Below are 25,157 nucleotides of genomic sequence, written 5' to 3'. Positions count from 1 at the left end.
TGGCCATCTTAACCAGAGAGGACATGGAAACAGAGGTTAACGAGCTTGCCTAAGACCATACAACTCGCAAATGCCAGGGCTGGGATTCAGAGAGCCTCTCCCCACGGAGGGTGCTTCCCAGGGGCCCTCCCGACGTCTGAGAGGACACACCTGATATGCCGTGTTGGTGACACGAGGGGCCCGCGGGCGGACGCTGGAGCGGGGGTCCCGGGGCCCCAGGAAAGCTGCCTCCAGGCTGAGGAAGGAGCACAAACCCCAGGCCCAGCCTCGCGCCACCTGCCCACGCCCCCTCCTCAGGCCCCTGGCGCAGCTGTCACCATCACGGGCCTCCGATCCGGTTACAGACCCCAGAGCCCCCTCCTCCTCCTGCCTCCTCGTGCGCAGGACGGAAGGCAGAGCCCCGTCCGGCCTGGGAACGGCGCTGAAGGCGGAGGACCAAACCGTCCAAGGCGCTGCCAGCTGCCGTCACCGCCGCGCCCCCGCCCGCTGAGCTCATTCTCTGGGGTCTTCGGCGGCTGGTGCTGAAGACGGACAGGAGTGCGCGCCCTGCGGTGGGCTGTGAGGAATCCTGCAGTTGGCTTTGTTGAGACGGGTGATGCCGCACGGGGCCCGGGCTCCGCACCTGCTGCCGGAGGAAGTCCCCTCCTATCTTGCCCCAGAGTGCGTGCAAATGCACACGCGTGCACACAGAGGAAGCCGCCTCCCACCCAGTGGCTCCCACAGAAGGCCCAGGCCTGGATTAACTCTGGGCTGCACCGGTTGCTCATCTAAGCTCCAGTTTCCTCACCTGTAAAGTGGGTTCATTTAGCACCTACCTCATAGGTTTTATATCTCAGGACCTCACCAAAGGCTTGTTGAGTAAAACCAGCAAGCAACAACAAAACCAACACCCCCACATCCATGCATCCATCCATCCATCCCCTGTGGTGCAGGTCCCAGACTCTCCCCTCCTCCTCACTGCCTGCTTTCCTGTCAGCCCCACCCTTGCTGAACTGGGCTTGACCCAAGGTTCTTAACTAGGCGTCCCCCTGCCAACCCTGCAAGATGGTGAGCTCCTCTCCTCTGGGTCACACCTCTGAGGGCTGGAGTGTGTGTTCTGAGAAGCTTCAGGCGTTTAGCAAATATATCCAGTTCTTGGGGATACCGCGACAAGCCTACTGAATGCCCTTTCAAAGTTACACTAGAGCAGTGGCCAGCAGGCCCCCCTCGGGCCATCCGACTTTCTAAGGGACACACCGGCTTCCATGGATCAGGGCATAGATTCTAAGTTAGATGTTAACTTACAGAGAAATGGAGGAAGTTAGCTTACAAAGAAATAGATTCTGCTAAGTTACATGTTAACTTACAGAGAAATGAAACTTCCCCCAGTTGGGAAGCTGGCAGTGATTCTTGTCAGCTTACAAAAATAACCCGAAAAGATTATGGTTTTATTGACCTATCAAGCTTCTGTCATCCTGCAGGTTCTGTCATTAATGAGATAATGGTGCTCGTGGTAAACAACCCACCTGCCAGTGCAGGAGATTCAGGAGACCTGAATTCGATCCCAGGTCGGGAAGATCCCCTGGAGGAGGGCATAGCAACCCACTCCGGTGTTGTTGCCTGGAGAATCCCATGGACAGTGGTGTGGAGGGACAGCTCACTGGTCCCTCTTTCTAAGCCTGAATGAGGAGGTAGATGAGAAAATCCCTCTCCATCAAAATGACTTCAACAATGAGAGACCTCAGCAGGAATCATCAGGACGTAATGGAAGGTTTCAGGTGTTAAGACTAAGGCTGAAGGTTTCAGAAGTCTTCGTGATATAAGAGGGTGGGGAGAAGGTGGGGCAGGTGTGGAAGGAAGTTGGGCGGCTGGCCCAGGAATGAGCGCAGCAGGAGGGCTGTCTGGAAGGAAGCAGGGTCATAGTGATGCCCGTGATGGGCTGGGCAGGCCGGGGGCTTCTACCAGAGCAGGGCCTGGTGCAGCTCTGGGGTCAGAAATGCTCCAAGTTTTGGAGTTTTGGGGGTTTTCCCCTTGGCCAGACTCACTGGCTGGGCACAAGGAAACCCTGAGCTGGTCACACTGAGCTCTTAGCTCCCAACAGAAGCTTCCCAGAAACTTCAGGTGTGCAAGGGAGGTATTGGGGTGACAGGGAGCCGCTGTCAGGCTCTTCAGTTGCCCACACTGTGACACTGGGCCTGTGAGTATGCTCCGAATCTCTGCTCAGAACTGCTGGAGGCAGGCACAGACCCTCAGCTGGGCGCCACCAGGTCCTGTCTACTGAGGAGGCCCTGAAGTCAAGCTGGTGAGTTTGAATTACTCTCCCCTCAAGATAAGAATTAGCTTAAAGCCCCCAAGTCAAACAGGGACGGGGGAGTGGCCCAGTCCTCTGGCTGGTGGGACGGCGGCAGCTCCGGTTGGCTCACTACTGTCATCCCAGCTCTCCAGTCTGGAGGCCTTGGGAAAGTTCTACCAGTCACAGGGACCACCCTCCCTCCCACCCCACTGCATCCAGCTGCCGCCCACTGTTTACCTCGGTTCAAATGAAAGTTTCACTGTCTCCTTCAGATAAAGCAAACCAAAAAAGCCTGCTTCTTTTCTTTGCCTAGATGTCTCAGAAAGGATTCCTCTCAAATTCATAGGCCACTCTTTGTTCCAAAGGTGAAGAGTTTCAATAGCCTGAGCCTTCTCTTTAAGGCCCATAGATTTTCCCAGTTAACAGGCAGGGCCTGTGACCTTCCTGGGCCCTGCCCCAGACCTGCTGATTTAGAATCTCCAGGGGGAAAGGCTGGCGAAACGGCAGCTTTAAAAATGACTTCAGGGGCTTCTTTGGTGGTCTAGTAGTTAAGAATCCGCCTTGCAGTGCAGAGGACATGGGTTCAGCCCCTGGTCTGGGAAGACCCCACATGCCACAGAACAACTAAGCCCGTGTGCCACATTATTAGCCCTCGCTCTGGATGCCTCGAGCCACAACTACTGACGCCCATGTGCCCTAGAGCCCGTGCTCTGAACACGAGAGGCCGCCGCAGTGAGAAGCCCGCACACCACTGCTAGAGAGTAGCCCCCACTGGCCTTAACTAGAGAAAGCCTGTTCAGGCTTTGAAGCGATGAAGACCCAGCAAGTCCAAAAATAAATAAGGAAATATGAAAACCACTCCAGGGCACCTCCCTGGTGGTCCAGTGGTTAAGAATCTGCACTGCAATGCAAGGGACATGGGTTCGATCCCTGGTCAGGGAACTAAGATCCCACATGCCTCAGGGCAACTAAGCCCATGTGCCACAACTACTGAGCCTGCGCACCTAAGCCCCGACATAGCTAAATAAGTAAATCAATACTTAAACACCACGCCAAGTGGGGAGTTCCCTGGTGGTCTAGTGGTTAGGATGGCGGGCTTTCACTGCTGTGGCCCAGGTTCATTCCTTGGCCAGGGAACTGAGATCCTGCAAGCTGAGCAGCATGGCCCCAAAAGAGGACTAAAAACAAAATAAACAACACTCCAAGTGAATATGATGGTGAGGCAAGGTTGGGTGACACAGGTTTAGATTAGAACTCCTCTGGGATATGGTGTATTTGTACATTTCTCATCAAACTTCTAGCTGAATTATTCCTGATTCTTCCCTAGCTACCAAGTTCAGCCCTAGAGTGGGCCAGGGTGGCCGCACAGAACATAGCTATCTTGAACATCCACGTCCCCTTCTGTATGGGGGAACCCAGTCAAAGGGAATCATGGCAACGATAGAAATAGACCATGGGAGAATTCAGAGGGGAGCAGCAGCCTGGGGTGTCCCAGGTCACTGCTCGTGGGCAGGTGGAAGGTTCATGGACCGGGAGGCACCACACGGGCATGTGGACCTCAGAGGAGGACTGACCTGAGCTGGGTCTGCCGCCCCACTTAGAGCTGTGTGGCCGGGGGTTGGGGTGGGGAAATAACCCCTTTGAGGCTCAGTCACGTTTTTTGGACAACAGTTCCCTTCTCAGGGTGGTGGTGAGGCTTGTCTGCACTTGCCGTAGAGAATATAAGTCACTGAGCACAGAGCCTGGCACGTAGTAAATGATCAGTAGGTGCCAGCTGCTATTATTGATCATTCATTCCACAAACACTTTCTGGATAAAAATGGCAAAAATAAACAGCAAAACAGAAAATTAGATGTGGTGTCAATGCTCATAGTGCATACAGGATGGAGGGTTTTAAAGGGATTTTACTCTAAATTCATGCAAACAAAAGGTTTCTGTTTTTCAAGTGACAGAAGAGAAGAACTTGGGGGAAAAGCACAGGTTCAACTCGGATGAGAGTTCTGCCCTGGCTGCTGCTTCAGATTCAGTCTATTGGTGCAAGAGTAGATTGTGGAGATCCCAGAAAGGCGGCCTGACTTCCTGAGACTAGAGAATCTTTTCAGCCTTGAATAACAAATAAAACTGCTACCCCCATACCCTGCCCTTGCACTAGTGTGTGTAAAATCTTGGTGATCTAGAACTATTCTTAGTTCCCCCAACTTCCAAGACGACCTCTACCTCAAATGTCTCATATTACTGCTTTAAAAACCCTCTTATACCTACAAACTACAAAGTAAAGAATAACTAGGTGGATTTGAGAACCAAAAGAGAAAGGGACAGTGTGGGGAGGGGCGTGGAATCATAGTCCTACTCTTTGAGATGCACAAGGTGGAACCCAGGCTCTCCTCCGGGAAAGCTGAGCTCTCAGAGGCATGGGCAGGGAAGAGGGCTAGTGGTGGTGGCAGAACTCAATGTACAATCTTTGCCTTTTTAATACTGGGAGCTGAGAATAGGGTTGGGGGACTTGAGAGGAATTGACAGTTAACTGCTAGAGAATTCCAGAATCAAAAGCACTCAGCCAGTAGGCTCCTCTGCAAAAGATGCATGTGTGATACAGATTTGGGGGGAAAAGTTTTGGATCTGGTTTTGGGTGGGGAACGTAGCTGCAGAAAAAAAAAGAAAAGCTCCAGGAATACACCTCAGATTTGTAGACAGTTCAGAAACCAACTAATCCAGAGGTGCTTTCACACTGCTTTGTGGCAGGTCATTCTGCCAGTGTTGGTACCAACTTTGAGTTTTAAAAAGGGAGTCAGAGAGATCTAGTGAAATAGGAGAGAGCAGGGTTCTCTACTCTCAGCCTCATCACTTTCTCTTTTCTTTTTTAAAAATATTTATTTATTTGGCTGCATCAGGTCTTAGTTGCAGCTTGCAAACTCTTAATTGCAGCATGTGGAATCTAGTTCCCTGACCACAGACTGATCCCAGGCCTCCTGCTTTGAAAGCACAGAGTCTTGGCTGCTAGACCACCAGAGAAACTCCCCCCACCTCTTTCTAACAGGAATTTCTCAGCAAGTTATTTCACCCTCATGGAAGCTTCCTTTTGTTCAGACTAGTTAACACCACCCACCTCAAATTTGTTGCCCTTAAGTGAGATGATAAAAGGGTCTGTCTGTTATGTTGTTATTTAGTCGCTAAGTCGTGTCTGCCTCTTTTTTGCGACCTCATGAACTGTAGCCCACCAGGCTCCTCTGTCCATGCGACTTCCCAGGCAAGAATACTGGGGTGTTCTTGTGTTTCTTCCTCTCGGGGATCTTCCAGACCCAGGGACAGAACCCATGTCTCCTGCATTGGCAGGTGAATTCTTTACCACTGAGCCACCAGGGAAACCCCTGTCTAGTATTTAGTAGGTAATTAGTTACTATTAACTCACACAAAGTTAAACTGTATAAATTTGATACATGGCAAAGATGCTTCTGTCCCAAGGGATCAAGATGACCACCTGAAATCAAACTCCATCCCCCACCCCCCATTGCATTGCTTGCAGGATCTTAGTTCCCTGACCAGATTAAATCCCCAAACATTTCTTTTTAATATCCAGCCAAGGACAGAGGTTAGACAACAGACACTCCAGGAGTGTGCCCACAAAAAAAAAAGCAAAAGGTCACTGGAAAGACCTTGTTGGCATGCGGCTTCAGTAGCTTCTCTTTCTTGAAGGTTCCAGAGCTTTCATCTCACACCTGAGATGAAAGACAGTACATTCTTACCTCAGAATTGAAAGACCATGTTGCTTATTTCTCTACGTGTACCTTAAAAACTCCAGGCCATTGTAAGGCCACACTCAGTGCTGGCTATTTGCATCAGGGGCATAGATGTAGCTTTAGGGGGGCCAAGATTAAGGTCACTGACTCCAGCTGAGGAACAGAAGGCAGGGCCGTGCGTGTGCACAAGCAGGCACACATACTCCTTCACACCCGCTTCCCGAGGATGAACACTTTATTCTTCAGCAGTATGGAAATTGGACTTCTGGGAAAATCCTTAAGAGGGATAACAGTACTTTCTCCAAGGCTACCGGAGTGCTAAGAAGGTTTCTTAGGAAACTAACCAGCAAGAATTGTCATCATTCTGTAAGAGAATGTAAGAGGCCCTGACTGACTCAGAGTTGTGTTGGAGAGATGATGAAATGGCGAACTGAAATGCAATGTCACAGGTGAAGCTGTTTACATTCAGGGATGCAAGGTAAAAAGTCAGGAAGAGAAAACAGGGGAAACGAAGACCATCTCTTCTGGGTCCACAGGATTCAGAAGTCACAGGCAGGGAAAAAAAAAAAAAAAAAGCTGCTCTGAGGAGAAACAAGTAGGGCTATTGCAAGAAGGGGTTGCCTTTTTGTTAACAAGATTCTATTAAACAGCTGCGGCATAGCTTTCTAAATAGCAACAATACAACCTGTTGCAAGCACTGGCCACCTTGGCTGAAGGCATCCAATTTATGACTGACCTACAAGCAGTTAACATTTAGCTTGAACTTCTGCAACAGGGAAATCTCAAAAATATCACACCTCAACCTTCTCATTGCTCCTGAAACTCTACTAATAAGGAACTAAAGAGGAAACTAGTTGGAAAACTATAGACTGAAAAAAGGAGGGGTTGGCACGTGGGAAGGGCCCCCTCTAGTGGTTCTGGAATTAAATGAACTAATTTGGGATTTAGTATATCAGGAGCAAAGCACAGCTGCAGCAAACCTCAATCTTACCAAAAATCTTACACAATCATTTATTTCTAATTCTGAGGTGGCATGACAGATTCCTATTTTAAAAAGAAAACCTCTCCTAGCAGGTTTCTGCCTTAGAAGCAACATGATCCTTTCACTATGTTACACAATAACCACTTCTGTGGCCTTCAGTTCAGTTCAGTCGCTCAGTCGTGTCCGACTCTTTGTGACCCCATGAACTGCAGCACGCCAGGCCTCCCTGTCCATCACCAACTCCAGGAGCCTACCCAAACTCATGATCCATTGAGTCGGTGATGCCATCCAACCATCTCATCCTCTGTTGTCCCCTTCTCCTGCCCTCAATCTTTCCCAGCATCAGGGTGTTTTCAAACGAGTCAGCTCCTTGTATCAGGTGGCCTTAGTTCCAAATGATTTGGTCTCACATCCATATTCTTCACGTTCAACTTTCTAATGTTCTTTTTTTCCTCTCTCACCTATATGTACTTCTCTCTAACTAGTCTATATAACCATTGTTTTTAATCTAACGAAAAATTTCATACTTAGGAGACTAGGGCTGGATTTGATATCACCACACACTTGACTGTGTATCATATAAGCAACATGCCAGGCACTGGTCTGAACCATACAGAACTCATAAAAGATAACATGCAAACGCTAACAGACTTCTACCAGCCAATGTGATGACTTGAGAAAGTAAATATATCCACGTTCTCCTTGAAACCCTGATCTCTCCGCCGCCTCACGTCCCTGTGCAGTTACTGGCTCTTACACCCAGGAGACTCTATCTCTAGGAAGCGGAGACCACGTGCCACAAGGTGGCAGATGTATGGAGAAACGCTGGCATCTTTCATGCAGAAGACTGGCAGCCAGGGGTAACCCAGCCCCCTAGGACATTCAGGGAGACAGAGATCAGTACCTAAATAGGTGAGGGCTAAAGAAAAGGGGAGAAGGGTAGGGAGGGAAAAGGTTTTGATTAAGCAAAAGATGGTGGTGACTCACCCTTTGAAATCTGTTAGTGGGTGTAACGTGGAGGACCGATCAACACTCTATAAAATAACTCCCCTATTTTCAGTTAACCGGGGAGCACAAAGAGCTAATCATTCCATAGTTCATGTGTTTAAAAAAAGGTGCAAAAATTAAACAAAAAGCTTTCTCTCTTGAGAAAATTAACTTGCAGGGTTCTGGGTAAAAATGCTCATTTTGGGGGTTTTGTTTTTGGCACTGTTGCTGAAACAATCTAAGCATCCAGTAGGAGATATTTAAGTACCTCCGGCTACTTCTGACAGAATTTTGTGGCTATTTAAATTTTGTTTCTGAAGAGATTAAAGAGGAATATTTCATATTGTATTACTAACTGAAAAGTTCAGGATATAAAATTATATACCCAGTATAAACCTAACTGTAAAATTTTGCATGAAAATTTGAAGGAAATGCCTGAAAATGTTAATTGTGGAAGTCTGGCTGGTAAGGTGACCTTCTGTTATTAGTATCCTATAATAATGTAACCTATAATAAGAATATGAGTTAAGAGAATTTAAACATGGGCAAAAGATGTGAACAGACATTTCACCAAAGATGACACATGATAAATGACCAGTAAGTACATAAAAAGGTGCTTAACATCAATAGTCATCAGGAAAATGCAAATTAAAACCACAGTAAGATACCACTTCACACAAGAATGGCTATAACAGAAAGAGAGATTAAGTGTTGGTGAGGATATGGAAAAATCAGAGCCCTCATAAATTACTGGTAGAAATATAAAATGGTACAGTTCCTTTGGAAAAGTTTGGAAGTTCCTCAAAAATATTAAACATACCACATGACCCAACAATTCCAATCCTAGGTAAATACCAAAAATGAAAACACATAAAAACTTGTTCAAAGAGGCATTATTTATAATAGCCAAAATGTAGAAACAACCCAAATGTCCAACTAATGAATGATTAAACACCACAGTATACAGTTGACCTCTGAACAACATAAAGGTTAGGGGTGCTGACTTCCCCTTAGAGCTGAAAATTCAAGTAATGCTATCTTTGCCTCAAAAACAAAGGAAGTGATAAATGATCCACCCAAGGGCAGGAAACTGAGAGTTTGGATAGAATGAGGACTCAAACTCTAGATCTTTTGATTCCATATATTATGAACACAAACTTTATCCTCATTCTTAAAAGATCCATAAAATGAAAATACAGGTAACTATATTGAAAAAATAACCAAGTATAAGCGGACCTGACCAGTTCAGACAAATGTTGTTCTTGAGGCAAACTGTATAATCATACAATGGGATATTATTCAGCAATAAAATGGAATAAAATACTGGTATGTGCTACACCATAAATGAACCTTGGAAACATGCTAAATAAAGGAAGCTAGTCACAAAAGGTCCTGTATTGTATAATTCCATTTACATGAAATGTCCAGAATAGGCAAATTCACAGTATGAAACATAAATCTGTGGTTGCCAGGGGAATAATAAGAGGAAAGGGAGATGTAGAGTGACTGCTGATTGGTAGTGTTACTTTTGGGGTAACTGAAATGCTCTAAAATTTTTTTTCATCCAAAGCAATAATTTATTTTATAAAAGTGCAAAATACCAACCAAATAAGAAAGCAGATCTTCCTCATTTAAGAGTTTTTAATCTAATAAATTTTGCCTCCTTCGTCACCACAAAAACATTAAATTTCACTCCATTTTCCCAAGTAATAGCTAGTTATAGTAACTATGTCAAAAGTTGGTTTTTTTTTTTAATTTTTCATTTATTAGTTGGAGGCTAATTACAATATTGTAGTGGTTTTTGCCATACATTGACGTGAATCAGCCATGGATTTACATGTGTTCCCCATCCTGAACCCCCCTCCCACTTCCCTCCCCATCCCATCCCTCTGGGTCATCCCAGTGCACTAGCCCAGAGCACTTGTCTCATGCATCCAACCTAGACTGGCGATCTGTTTCACACTTGATAATATTCATGTTTTGATGCTGTTCTCTCGAAACATCCCACCCTCGCCTTCTCCCACAGAGTCCAAAATTCTGTTCTGTACATCTGTGTCTCTTTTTCTGTTTTGCATATAGGGTTATCGTTACCATCTTTCTAAATTCCATATATATGCGTTAGTATACTGTATTGGTCTTTATCTTTCTGGCTTACTTCACTCTGTATAACGGGCTCCAGTTTCATCCATCTCATTAGAAATGATTCAAATGTATTCATTTTAATGGCTGAGTAATATTCCATTGTGTATATGTACCACAGCTTTCCTATCCATTCGTCTGCTGATGGGCATCTAGGTTGCTTCCATGTCCTGGCTATTATAAATAGTGCTGCGATAAACATTGGGGTACACGTGTCTCTTTCAGATCTGGTTTCCTCGGTGTGTATGCCCAGCAGTGAGATTGCTGGGTCATATGGCAATTCTATTTCCAGTTTTTTAAGGAATCTCCACACTGTTCTCCATATTGGCTGTACTAGTTTGCATTCCCGTCCAACAGTGTAAGAGGGTTCCCTTTTCTCCACACCCCCTCCAGCATTTATTGCTTGTAGACTTTTAGATAGCAGCCATCCTGACTGGCATGTAATGGTACCTCACTGTGGTTTTGATTTGAAATGCTCTAAAATTTGATTGTATAGATGGTTGCACAATTCTGTGAATAAAATGCACTGAATTGCTCTATACTACTTTGAAGGCTGAATGTTATGGTGTGTGAATTACCTCAATAAGCAATTTAAAAACACAATAAACAACAAAGCTCTCCTTTGGGAAAAGACCGATGTTCCAATAACAAGGTTTTCCAAACTACTTTACTTATCTGGAGGAACAACTTTTACAGGCCAATTTCTTGGATACTCTTCCTAACTTCTATTAAACATTGCCATTTTAAATTAAAAATACTTTTTAAAGGACAGTTACATTGAGTTATAGCAGGGTTTCTAATCCTCACTGAAGGTCAGGATCACCTTACGGAACTTTAGAATTAACATTGACCAAGACTCTATCCCTTAGAGATTTGGATTCAAGTGGTCTAGGGAAAGACTCAAGTGGTGTTACATTTTTAAAAGCTACCTCCATGGATTTAAAGCCAGGATTGGGAATCATGTTGCAATTCAACAGAATATTAAACCATATTTTAAAAATCTTTTAGGTGAAGGCAGACCTTTTCTTAAGCAAAACAAAAAGCAGATATTTAAGAAAAATTTGTTTCCAATCATACAACTATAAATAAAAAGCCACATAAAACAGTTAGTCATAAAACCAATTTAATTGAAGCTATAAAAAGAGGCAATACACTTGATAAAATAATTAGGAAAGAACATTTAGCACATTTTAAAAGATTTAAAACAGGAGAACACTTTACAAAAAGTTGTTGTGGGAAATAAAATCCTTAAACTATGAATAGAAATGTAACATTACAGAGTATGTTATAAAATACAATGACAGAAATATAAAAGGACTATGTATACTCTAAGTCTGAAAACTATTAATAATGACCAGATATTTAGGTTTAAATTTACAGTTCCTGGGTAAAAGGATCATATTACTATACACATCTTCCAGACCAATGAGCAGTGTTTTCCAATTAACCATGAGTGGTATCATCTTCTACAAAGTCTTTGGCCATCTCTGCTGTGATCACATCAATATGACTAACCTGAAGAATATACATTAAAAACAGAATCTGTTAAATTGTAAAGAAATTTATCAGTGTTCCCACTGGATATGGTAATATTTTTAAAATACAGTCAATTACCTATAAATTTCATATTTCAAGTCAACTGACTATAACACTGACTGATAAAACCCTTATTTTAATGCTGTTTGTTCAACACATGAGTTTAAAAAATATTCTGCATTTTAATGCTCTGAAATACAGATAAGTACTAACGTCTAAATATCTGAACCACATTTTTGTTCAGTTTTTATTACTTTGCTATTTCAAAGAATTTTAAGGCTGAAAACACCTGGAAGAGCCGTGTGGTCTAACCAAATATAAATCAATGTATGTAAATGTTAAAGACTGTGCATTAAATAAGCACTAAATAGACTAGAGATGAGGATGTCTCTAAAGGCCAATGAGAATAAAACTATACAATGAATGCAAAAAAAAAAAAAAAACCCTGATAAGCTTCATAAACATTTTAAGTTTTGCTTCATAAACATTTTAAGTTTTTCTTCATAAAGACATCATCATCAGATAAGCAATAAGTTTCTGAATTTTTTCCTCCTGACTTAAGTAACAACAACAAAAGAATTCAACAGATACAATGGATTAAATACTATATGAACTTAAACTTCATGTAAAAAAATCTTACCTTATTTCTGAACTTCACACCATAGAATTTGTCAGCTGACTCAAGCAGCTCAGGCCTAAAAGTAGTTGTAATGAATTGAGCATGTACAGCAAGCTCCATAATCATATCTGTAAAAAGAAAGAGTAATTTAATAAAACCGTTTTCTCAGTAGCACTAAAAATTTTAAAAACAACGATCTTTACTCTTACCTAAAATTTAAAACTGTTTGCATAAATCTACAGAAAGCATCAACTTGTTTCTTAAGCTAGGGATATATCTTTAACACCAATATCTTAGTTACAGAATATAAAAGCAGGATTTTCTAACAAAGGATTAGAAATAATGTCAGAGCAAAGTAAAATTTTCTCATCCAGAAAAACCAAAAGCAACCTTTTCCTGGCTACCCACTCCCCCAAGATCTTTTGAACTACTAAAGATCAGATATACATCTGAACCACCGGCAGTGTGTGGACTCTGGGAGAAGGCGAGGGTGGGATGTTTTAAGAGAACAGCATTGAAACATGTATATTATCTAGGGTGAAACAGATCACCAGCCCAGGTTGGGTGCATGAGACAAGTGCTCGGGTCTGGTGCACTGGGAAGACCCAGAGCGATCAGGTGGAGAGGGAGGTGGGAGGGGGGACCGGGATGGGGAATACATGTAAATCCATGGCTAATTCATTTCAATGTATGACAAAAACTACTGTAATGATGTAAAGTAATTAGCCTCCAACTAATAAAATAATAAAAAAAAAATATTATAGAGATATAAAAATTAAAAAAAAAGATCAGATATAGATTATTTAAGCACAGAATCAAATCTGTTTACGGCAAACAAGTTTTAAGAGAGACGTTTGTATAAAAGCTTAAGTGGGGTTAGATTTTCAATTATTTCATGTTTCTCATAGAACTAAACTTTGCAGTCTAATATTAAACTTAAAAAACTTTGTTAAAAGAGAAATTATTTTGTTTATTGAATAACACCCCTGTCTAGTCTCCCCAGATACCTCAGGCAGCAAGGAATATATGATAAAAGAGGCAAGCTATCATTTCTAGTAAGTTACTATGAAGCTATGAAACCAAAACTGTACCTGACACAGCCTTTCTGTGTTGAGCATCCAGAGCCTGGTCAATCTCATCAAACAAGTAAAAAGGAGCTGGGTCACATTTCTGAATGGCAAAAATCAGAGCAAGAGCGACCAAGGATTTCTGTCCACCCGAAAGCTGTTGCATTTCTCTCATTTCACCTTGTTTTCCTGTAAATGACACCTAAGAAAATATTTAATTAGAGTTAATATTTCAAAGGGGTAAAATCACCATCGTCTCTTAAAATTAAATTGCATACAGTGCACCAATTTAAGATTTGCAAAATAATCCACTATGACAATGTTCTCAGGAAAACTGAATATAGTTATTTTACCCTAATTCCAACTCCAGTGAACTGGTCAACTGATGGAACGCTGCTTTGTGATCCAGAGCCCCTCTCACTTTCACCGCTCCCTTCTCCTTCATCCTGAGACTGACTGCCTTCCACATCTCCTTTCTTCATCACCAAAGTAGCTTTGCCACCAGGAACCAACTTCTGGAATACTTCACTAAAGTTTTTGGATACCTTAAAATGAATAATATATAAATAGGTGTCAAATGGAATATGTACTTTTTGAAACAAAGACAAAAATTATTTAAAAGCCATCAAAAATATTTTTATTTTTTAATCAAAGAACAAGAATAACAGACTGGATCCTTTTAAGAGTTGTGTATATACTGGATATCTGTAAGTATTAGAACAATTATCAGTGGGAAAAAAGCTTTAAAACCTTTACAAATTGAATGATAAATTGAGTATCTGAATATTTTAGCTTGTGTATTAACTACAAACAGAAACATACCTGTTTGAAAGTTAACTGAATAGCTTCGTATTTTCGAAGTTCAAGTACGTTCATCAGTTCCATGATTGACTTGTACCCCCTGTCCAACTCTTCTTGTCGCTTTATTAACTTTTCTTTCTGCTCTGAGAAATTTACAAACTGATCTAAAGCTTTTTTGTTAACATGGCTGTACTTCTTCAATTCTGTGTTGCACTGTTCAAGTTTTCGAAACAACTATAAAGAGAAAAAAAACATATAAATAAACTCACAAGTAGGGAAATTTGCAATGAGATTTCATACTTAAAATCAACTAGATTTACCTGTTTGAGGCTCAGTGTTTGGTATTTTTCAAATGCTTCCTGAGGAAGTGATCCAAGTTCTCGAATTTTCTTCATACACTCTTCTTTCTTCTTCAGCAGCATGCCTTGTCTATTTGTCATCTTTTCTAGTTCTTTAGTATCATGATTTATAGCATCCATGTGTTCTTTTTCCATATTTTTCCAGCGCTCCATACTCTTCTGCAACTCCTTAATTCCAGCTTCTGTTTTATCGATGGAATTGTCCAAATCTAAAATGGGGGAACACCAAATTAGGCCATAACACTTATTTTATTTTGGCTGAGCCACGCGGCTTGCTGGATCTTAGTTCCCCGACCCGGGATTGAACCTAGATCCCTGGCATGAAAGCAGGGAGTCCTAACCACTGGATCGCCAGCGAATTCTCCATAACACCTATTTTTAAGGCCAGACGGTTATCTGATCAATGATTTAATGGTCAAATCTATCAAAATAAGCAGGTATAAATTTTTGTGAAAATTTATGAAAGAATTCAGAATAAAATTGGGAGTGTACACAAGCCATTCAATTCATATATAAAGTTTTTATTAATCAGTGTTTATAAAAACCTAAAATAATTTTCTTCTCAGCAATTAAGTGTCATTTACTTGATTCAGCTAGTCCATGTTTTTGTCAATGAAACTAATAATGTATGGTCTCTTAAAAACTGTCACAAACATTTCAATAAAATGAAGGTGACTATTATAATCAACACCCTAAACTGTTCACTAGAAACTGTTTATGACGAAAATTTCTGGTACATGCTTTTGCCTATTTGGGTATTTCATTTTTTAATACACAGCCTTATAAAATGGGGATAAGCTAAATTTAACTAGATACCAAAAACATTTTTACAAAGTAAAAATTCACCTTCTGATCGTGCCATGGTATCTTTCACCCTTTTATTGATGGCTTCAAGTTCTGAGGTTGTAGCAGTGAGAACAGTACCCCCTTCTGTCTCTCTCAGTTCATTGAGTTCCTACAACACAAAAGGAACACAGGAGCATTAAGCCATAAAAATATAAATTTTGTTAGTTTCAAAATGTTATGATTGCCAATGTTTACATAGCTGTTGATATGTTTGAACCAACACTTAAGGAAACCAGAAAACATACTTTAAATAGTTGTAAATACTTAAGGTATCCATTAAGCAGGAAAAAAATGATTAATGACTAAGAAATTTCTTAGCATCTGACCAGTACTGAGAAAATATTCGTAATTAATATTTACTGAGTACCTAGAATGTGCCAGATAATCACACAAAACATACTGCTAAGCTTATTTTACACAAGAGGAAACTGGAGCTTAGAAATATCACATGACTTGACCAACACAGTACACCAGGTGGCAGTGTGAGATCTCCAAGCCAAGGCAGGTAGACTGCTAGTCTTTCTGTCCCCAGAGTCCATGCTCTTAAATCAAAGCCTCTCACATGAGCATTTTCAAAAGGTTATGCTCATCAAGAAACCATCAAAAGAGAACACACCTGTTCTACTTGGTCCAAGCGTTTTCTCAAATTCTCATTGAGGTAAGTCTCTACTCGAGTAATAATACCTTCTAATTTAATTCTTTCATTCAGTAGTTGTCTGTTTTCCTAGAAGAAAAAAGAAAAAATTGTTCATCTACATAGGTGTGCACATTTCACATACAGGAATGCAGTTAATCTGTTGTTGTCTCCATTACTTGTGTTCAAATGAGCTGAAACAAGAGTTTTATACCTTTCCAAAAAGACCTTTATTTTCTTCATCTACTCTCTTATCTATCCAAAGGCTATTTTTGTGCCTGGTTCTTTTCATAAGGCATACTACCAAAAATATTTTTCTTTTCTGCTTCTCACTTTTTGAATTTCGTGTTAATTATTTACATCTATATTTAAGAATCAAATGTTATTAAAATGTTTAATCAAAACAATATTTTTAAATATGTAAAGGTGGTCAGATCAATAAATACAGCAAAGCTAACAAGATCGATTTTAATAATGACAAACACGCATTAAATAAGATGAAAGAAAGATTTCTTACACAATCCTATCATAAGGTTTAGAAAAACTTACTAAAATCTCATTTACTTTAATGGATACTGGAAGTCTAGTAAGTCTTATATTATCTCAATAACCTCTTTCACACTCCTTTACTAGCAAGAAAGACCCTCTGCACAACAGCTGATTACCACATTTTTCTTTCTGTCAACTGTACTTGCCTGTTGAAGTTGACGAATTTCATCGTTCAGTGCATCTACTCTCTTCTGATCTTCCAGACTAAGTTGAGAAAGCAAATCAGTTCCCAGTTCTGCTTTCAGTGATTCTCTGGTGGACTCCATAGCATGCAAACTTGCCTCCAAACTTTGTAAGCTACGTTGCTGTATGACAGATTTTCCATTTATTAGTAACAGTATTAGTCAGGGTATCACTTAGAGTAGTGAAAAATTAAAGACCATCTTTATTTGATATTAAAGTGAGCTTAAATAATATTATCTCAATTAAATAGATGCCCATTACATTTAATAATTAGAACTATGCAGCAACAAGAAAAACGTTTATGATGCAATGTTATGCAGGATGTGTGGAATACATCATATTCCATGGTCAAACTATATAGAAGTTGCTAGAACGTTAGGGTGGTCTAATTGTGGGTATATACACTACATTTTAAACTTTGTTGTTTTAGTATAATTGATGTACAAAATTAGTAGTTTTTGTCAAAACTGTTCATGTTTATGAGACCAATGGATATTATCATTTGTAATAGCAGTAACAGTTCACTTTCTAACTCATTTTAATATAATTTGGACAAAATGCAGTCAAATAAATCCATAAGTAGCATTTACAGACACAAATGGTACCTGGCTGACTATTGGACTTTTATGCCATGGCTCAAAATGCTACTTGCTTAATGAAGTTAGAAAATCTGAATTTGGCCTACAAAAATAGACTCAAGTACTCATGAATAAAAGTGTGATAAAGAAACATGCAGATACACAAAGTATGGGCCTAAATGAAAATAGAACATAATGTATATGTTATATAACCTACACAATATATAGTCTACCCCAAATCTATATAATTATATTTTAAAAAAACATACTTACGAACCTTGGGCATAAAGGTTTTCTCTGACTGCTGCCTCTTCTCTTTTAACATCTTCATTTCTGATAATATGCTATCTCGAGATGCTTTAAATTTCCTTTGCTGAGTCTCTATTTGCTGCATTTGGTTCATTAGCTGATCAATTTCATTATTAATCCATATACAAGGCTAAGGAAAATTCTCTTCAGTGCCTATTAACTTGTATCCCCTTCCTTTTCTTTATCCCTAGATTAAGCTATTTTCTCAAATTTAAGTACCATAACAACACAGAATTAAATACTATGTCAAGTCTGTTTAGTCATAAAAGAAGCTTTAAACATTTTAACCCACTTCTCTTTCAAAATAACATACAATTTTACCAACTGCTATACAAAATAAATAAATAAACAGAACCATGGGAAAGTCCTAAAGGAAGCTAAATGATACACATTTCAAAATATATATTTTTTTCATTCAATAAGTATTTACTATATAAGCTATTATGCTTAAAGCACTATATAAGAAAGTTAGATGTGAAAAGGCGGCTTCATGTGTTTTCCCAGGTTCTGTGCTCAAATCTTGCCAAATTTGGGCAGATCTCAAAGTATGCAAAATCAAAGCTAAGATGTTTATTTGCCTTCTTCTCTGTGCTCTTGCTTCCCACTGATGACAAAGACGCTATATACTCACGATTTCTTAAATGCCAGTTTCACTAAAAATATCCTAACGAAGCAGTAAAAATAATTATTTTCACTGCTTGAGCACCTGTATTTAACATTGTGTGACATAATGCAAGGTATATACACAAAGTACTTTTGCCTTATACCATGGTTATTTTAAGAAAATGGACATGCACAACTGTTTGTGAGCCGAACTAGTCACTTTTCACAGAACACCATTTTTATCTGAAAGAATGGAAAGAGCCATGATTACTAAGACTTGCATTTTGATGGACATTTCCTCCACTAATACTAAATCTGAAACTCAAGATAATAACCCCTAATAGACATTTTTCAATCCTTATATATTTAACTTCTATGTAATATGTGGCATTCCTAATACTGCCCACTCTTCTTCCATTGAAACCCTATCCAGGTTTTCTTCCTAAAATTGTCGGACAAGCCCTCCTCAGCTCCCTTTACAATCTTAAATTTCTGTGTTCCTCAGGTTCTTTTCTCTCAGAAATACACTCACTGCCATTAAGCAAAGGCTATTACAATGGTTTTTAGTTTTCTCCCTGTATTCAGAAGTTAAATGGACATACTACACAAGCTTAAATAAAAGTCAAAATAAAACACATGGGATATTTTCCCCCACTGTATATGTGAAAATACATCTAACACTCAAAAGATTCTATATTCCAACCAAACAGTTCTTTCTCTACAGCAACACAAGAGAAAAAGATATTTTCAATATTTCTGCGCAGATTTTCATTGAGCTTCGCTTCAAGCTCACCAAGTTCTTCTTCTGCTTTTCTAACATCTTTTTGTAATTCAAGTCTAGACTTCCTTGTATCATAATAGCCTCCAGTCAAAGCACCTCGATGACTAACTTGGTCACCTGTTAATAAAACATAAGAAAATTAGTAATTCTGTATAACAACTTCTTTATTCAACAATAAATTGATTCATAATCAAACAACTAGATTAATCTAAAGGTTTTACCTATTTAGTAAGAACTTAAGAGTTTAAGCCACCTCGGAAAAAATGTAGTTTTACAATATTAACACTTGCACTTAAAAAATATACCTTCCAGGTAAACCTGAACATTTGCCAGAAAGGAAAGTGTTAAAGACTAATAGGAACATGTCAACAGGACACAGAACCTAGCCTGAAATTCCCAATGGCCATAACTGGGGAAATATGAAAATCAAAAATAGCAATGGCAATTTGGTTACACATTGAATAAAAAAAAAAATCCATGAATCACAGCAATACACAAAAAGGAAAAAAGGAGGGGGCTTTTCTTTACATAAAAGTGACAGCTAATAAATATAGAAGCAATCATGGCATTTTAGAATGATCATTTAGAAACCCTCAATGTATTAAACCAAGTCAGGCAAGGGTCCCCAAAGGACACTAAGCCACTGGCAAAGAAACTTCTGGGGGAACCTGATATTCACGTGTCCTTAAAGGATAACCCCACACATCACGTATTACTTACAAAGGGAAAAAGGTACCTTTACAACCAAGATCCGCTAGTGGTCAAACCTGGTGTCACTACAGTGGGACACAAAGTGATGCAGTAAGAAGTACACATCACTCATGCCAAGAATGCTTGACCTAACCTAGTGAAGAGGAAGCAGTAAGACAAATCCAGAACACTGAAGATTTTTGAGAGGGCAGACAGAAGCAGCAAGAAGAACCACAGTCTCGCAGCAGCTAAAACCAAAACCACATCACAGAAAGTTAACCAGGATGAAAAAAGCAGAGGGTTTTGTCTCAGAGGAAGGGGCAAGATAAAACCCCAGAAAAACAACCAAATGAAGTGGAGAGAGGCAATCTTCCAGAAGAAAGCAGAATGATAGTCAAGATCCAGAATCTCAGAAACAGAACAGAGGCAAAGATTGAGAAGATGCAGAAATGTTTACCAGAGACCTAGAAAAACTAAAGAACAAATGAGATGAACAATACACTAAAAGGAATCAATAGCAGAATAACTGATGCAGGAGAATGAATAAGTGACCTAAAGGACAGGATGTTGGAAATCACTGCTGCAAATAGAAGAAAGAATGAAAAAAAATGATGACAGAACACAAGAATTTCTTTGAAAAAGTAAATTTCTGGGGGTGGGAGGAAAACAGAACTGTGCTATACTGAAATTGTTTATGCTTCCCTGTAAACATATAGGGGAGAAAAAAAACAACAGAAAATGAGGACAAGTGAACCCATATACCAGAGGTTCTTAACCCTCACTCAAAATAAAATTCAGGAGGTCCACTGCTAAATCTTGTTTTTTAATATCTTAAAGAATAAATTACTATGTCATATTTCTAGAAATACTGCAATAACCATGCCAACTGGTTTCTTTGTTGATCCAAAGTATTTTGTTTTATACATTTAAAAAATTTTTGAGAAAGGTGCCAGAGGCTTCACCAAACCAAGTCCATGGTGCCAAAAAGGTTAAGAAATTCTACTATACATTAAATGATTATACTTATGAGACATCAATTAAACATAAAGTGTTGACCATGTTGAAATTCTGACTTGAATAAACCAACAGGATTTAAAAATGAGAAGTAACTGCACATGAATTTTCAAACACTTTTAAAGGAATTTATTTGTTCAAAGCTAATAATTACTATTACAAACCTTCCAAGGTAATGCAGTCCATAGTGAAAGCACGGGCCAACTGGGTTGAAACTTCCATACTACGACAAATGAGTGTTTTTCCAAATACATGTTTGAAAGCTTTGTCAAATCTGGGATTGTACCTCAATTTACTTATCATAGGAATAGCATCCTAAAAATGAGTATGTTGTTAGCAAGCAAAGAAATCACAACACAATTAATTAAAACATTATCAGAATTGTAAATTACATTTTTCTGAAATACAAATAAACAAAATGACTTTATATTTCAAAACTGTTGATTTTTATACTGAACAGGTGAGAAAATTCATTCTACTGAAATATGCTAGAAACTGTACTCATGTAAGTCATCCAGGTTTTCTATAGTATAGAGGTTTTCAGAGTACAGTGATAAAGAGCTCAGTGGCTCTGGAGCCTGACTGCTCAAGTTCAAACCTCAGTTCTGCTTCTCAGATGTGTGCTCTGGACAAGTTGCTTAACTTCTGTACTCATCTACAGAACTACAATAACAACAGTACCTTCCTCACAAAGTTAAGACTAGGCGAGTTATAAATGTTAAACATTTAGCGTAGCATCTGTCACACAGAAGGGACAAATATAAACTAATAGTATATTCTCAAAATATTTTCACTTTATTTATATCTAATAATCTACACACATATAACTTTAATTAGACACTCAGAAAAATATTTTTTCAGATAAAACTTATTTTCCCTTTTTTCTCTCAACTGGCATAATCGAATTTTTACATTAGGAAATACATCCTAATACAGAAAAAAGCAATAAATATGTTAAGCTTAAATTAATAATTACAAAGCAAACACCAATATAACCACCATGTAGGAAAAGAAACAAAACACTACCATAAAACCCAGAAGTCATAAGTGTAGCCCTCTTCTAATCATAGTGGTTATGTCCATTGGTTACCTGCTGGTGATGACTACTATTATAATTTTGTGGTAATCACTTCCTTGCACTTGTAGTTCTATCATCTAAGATTACTTTTGTTCAGTTATTGTAAAGGGAACAACACAATATGCATTCTTTCGTGACTTGCTTCACTCACACATCACATTTATGACTCAATTTCTCCTCCTCAAAACTTCAGAGGTAATTTGTAGATTTAAAAGAAAAAGCTAGACCACTCAAATAGCTTGTAAGATTCTCACTGTTCCCCTTCAACTGTAGACCATTCTCCCAGGGTTTTAGCTTTAACCTTAAAAAACAGTGAAATAACTGCTACTACCATCAACATTCTGAAGCCAAACACCTCAAAGCAATTACATTTTTACCAAGGATGACGTCTAGGTAATATTTTTAATCTGTTAAAAAGCATACCAGCTAACAACAAGAGCAATGTTATGCTTTCAGAGGCTATCATATTGTTAGATATTTTTAATCTAATTTATAAGCCATTAAAAGAATATTCAGAAATCTTATTTACTTGATTTGATACTTCCTCAGGGAATCCTCCAATTATTAAATCTTAATTTTTGTCTCCTTGAGTTACATTCTCAGAATATCCTGTACTGATGTATTTTAACACTTGGCACATTTTGCAATGGTTTATGTCATGGCTGTGACCTGTCTTCCTTCCTTCCTCATCCAGCATTAACTATCCTCTACGGTAAGAAAGGAATGCTTCCCTCAGACCACGTGAACCACAATGTGCATGTTGTGCACTAACATGTGCTAAACCAAGAAAAAACTTACTGAAAGACAGACTTTAACAAACATCAACTCACATTGGTTTCAGGATAGGCAGTATCCCTTACATCTAACTTGTTAAGAGGCAGGAAAGTAACCTCTCCAGGAAGATTCATTTTATTAAACTCCATCAAAATCTTCGTGCTGACTTCATCTGAATCAACAATGTGATAAAACAACCTATATGGAAAGAGAATGAGATAGGTCCAAAGTGCTTTAAACATTGAAGCAAACAAGTTACTTTTTTCTATGCAATCCAGTTTGTATGGGGAGGGTTACTCAGAAAATTCCAATGGAGGAAGAGAAAGTACAAAAAGGAGAAGTTCTAGTTTCTACAACTAGGAACAAAGACTTAGCATTGACGTCTTTAATTGGAATGTTAAATAAAAGGATTGGAATATTAAATAAAAGAGGATATATTTAAACTACAAAAAGTTGTCTCTTAGGTTATTCTTATTCCCTTTTTTCTTTGAAAACTCAAAACATTAAGCAAAAAAAAAAAAACTCACCTGTTTCCAGCAGTGACTTCCACACATGTGTAGAAGGCAGGCTCACATTCAAAGTTATTCATCACAATACCATGATAGCCATTTTGAACATGCTGGTTTATTCCTTTTCGACGGAAGTGGTCTAGTACTTTATTTATGCTATCTATTCCATTTAAAATGGCCTGTTCAGAAGCAAAAAAGAGTAAAATAATGCTAATGGCACTCCTGCTGATATAAAATGCCCCCATTACTCTATACATTAAAAAAATATACCAAATTGGGAGATTGGGATTGACATATACACAACTATCTATAAAACAAACAGCTAACAAGAACCTACTGTATAGCACAAGGAACTCTACTCAATACTCAGTAATGCCCTCTATGAAAAAAGAATCTAAAAAAAAGAGTGGATATACTTATATGTATAACTGATTCACTTTGCTGAACACCTGAAACTAACACAACTCTGTAAATAAACTATATGCCAATAAAAATTTTTTAAAATAAAAAATATACCACAGATTAAACACCTTCTCCAACAACAGGTCAACTCCCTTGAAATATGCCAACTACGTGCAACACCTTGTATTATGGATTCTGTTCCATGATATTAGCATTAAAAATGGACTCTTCATCTAGAAATCACAAGTGCTATTTTTAATAGCATGGGTGCTTAAATGATATCCAGTATTTCATATTTATAAGTAATTTGCACTCTTCTCTTGAAAGCTAATAAATTCTTGTGCAGTAGTAACTGACTCAATGCAAACTGAGGTAATGAAAAGAACCTACCCACCTTTCCTGTTGCAGCTCTAAGAAGTTGCTGTTTCTTTTCAAGATCTTCTCTTTTAGCAGCAAGTGCCTGCTGTTCTGCATTCTCTTCTCTCCACAAGTAACTAATCAATAAAAAATAGACTGTCTTCAATTTTAAAATTAAGACAATATGCTAACAGTATACAATTTTGAGGGAAGACTGAAATTAAACTTCTATAGTTAATTTATAACTTCAGTTCAGTCGCTCAGTCGTGTCCGACTCTGTGCAACCCCAAGAATCGTAGCACGCCAGGCCTCCCTGTCCATCACAAACTCCTGGAGTTTACTCAAACTCATGCCCATCGAGTCGGTGATGCCATTCAGCCATCTCATCCTCTGTCATCCCCTTCTCCTCCTGCCCCCAATCCCTCCCAGCACCAGGGTCTTTTCCAATGAGTCAACTCTTTGCATGAGGTGGCCAAAGTACTGGAGTTTCAGCTCCAGTATCAGTTCTTCCAATGAACACTTAAAGACCATTTAACAGCCAGTAACTAGCATTACTCAAAAATATTAAGGCATACTTTAGTCTATACTAACTTTCTTTCACTTTGTAATTCATCTTTCTTATTTTTTACTTCATAGTATTTTCTGTCCAGTTCTTCAACTCGAGCTTTGACTTCATTAAGATCCTGATCCAGTTTCTATGGAAATAAAAATAATTCAAATTTAAAATATAATTTCATACAAACTAATCCCTAGTAATAGAAAGCAGGTCAGTTGTTATCAGGGGATGAAAGTGGCCAGGAAAGGAGGAAGGGAGGAATTACCAACCGGTATGGGAAAAATTCTGGGGTTATCAATAGGCTTGTTATCTTAATTGTGGTGATGGTTTAACAAGCACATCCATGTATCAAAACAATTAATTTGTTCATTATTAACCCTACTACTTCTATAATGTATACTCTAGAATTTTAGAAGAAAAAATTTATTAATAAATTCTCAAAACACTGCAATGCATACTTTTCACATGGCCCTCTCTACAAACACACTAGAACACAAGAGATTTAGGAATATACTAAGAAGCAAAAGGCTCTTTTGTACAATGTAATTAGCACTGTAAAATCATCTCTATCCAGTATAAAGAACAGAGTTCACCCTCACAAGTGGTCATTTTGATACACTTAAATGTGACTGAAATATTGAAAAATAATTTCAAACTTAAAAAAGAATGAATAAAACCTCTCACTGCAAGGTCCTGTTTTAGCACCAAGCTTTTTCAAAAAGGGCATCTGTTGAGGTTGATATTTCCATGAACTCAAGACAAAAATGCCTTTTATTTCAAGACAGGACTGTAGCT

The 25,157-nt window shown here is 39.0% G+C and overlaps 1 protein-coding gene across 1 annotated transcript in view; it reads right to left on the bottom strand.

Annotated features, from left to right (window-relative positions):
• Positions 1-11,223: 11,223 nt before the first annotated feature.
• Positions 11,224-25,157, bottom strand: part of SMC3 (structural maintenance of chromosomes 3) — a 38,745-nt gene continuing 24,811 nt past the window's right edge. Inside the window, exons 14-29 of the mRNA XM_020905446.2 lie at positions 24,398-24,501; positions 23,844-23,943; positions 23,066-23,226; positions 22,595-22,736; positions 20,851-21,001; positions 18,947-19,099; positions 17,567-17,718; positions 16,675-16,833; positions 15,962-16,069; positions 15,346-15,454; positions 14,461-14,708; positions 14,162-14,374; positions 13,693-13,884; positions 13,364-13,541; positions 12,294-12,400; positions 11,224-11,632 (exon numbers count right to left, since the gene is read on the bottom strand). Of these exons, the coding sequence (XP_020761105.1) occupies positions 11,561-11,632; positions 12,294-12,400; positions 13,364-13,541; positions 13,693-13,884; positions 14,162-14,374; positions 14,461-14,708; positions 15,346-15,454; positions 15,962-16,069; positions 16,675-16,833; positions 17,567-17,718; positions 18,947-19,099; positions 20,851-21,001; positions 22,595-22,736; positions 23,066-23,226; positions 23,844-23,943; positions 24,398-24,501 (2,349 nt within the window). The 3' untranslated portion in view covers positions 11,224-11,560. The remainder of the gene's footprint in view (positions 11,633-12,293; positions 12,401-13,363; positions 13,542-13,692; positions 13,885-14,161; positions 14,375-14,460; positions 14,709-15,345; positions 15,455-15,961; positions 16,070-16,674; positions 16,834-17,566; positions 17,719-18,946; positions 19,100-20,850; positions 21,002-22,594; positions 22,737-23,065; positions 23,227-23,843; positions 23,944-24,397; positions 24,502-25,157) is intronic.

Source organism: Odocoileus virginianus, chromosome 7, assembly GCF_023699985.2.
Source record: "Odocoileus virginianus isolate 20LAN1187 ecotype Illinois chromosome 7, Ovbor_1.2, whole genome shotgun sequence".
In the NCBI taxonomy this organism is placed as follows: domain Eukaryota; kingdom Metazoa; phylum Chordata; class Mammalia; order Artiodactyla; family Cervidae; genus Odocoileus; species Odocoileus virginianus.
This window is presented reverse-complemented; position numbering and strand designations above follow the sequence as displayed.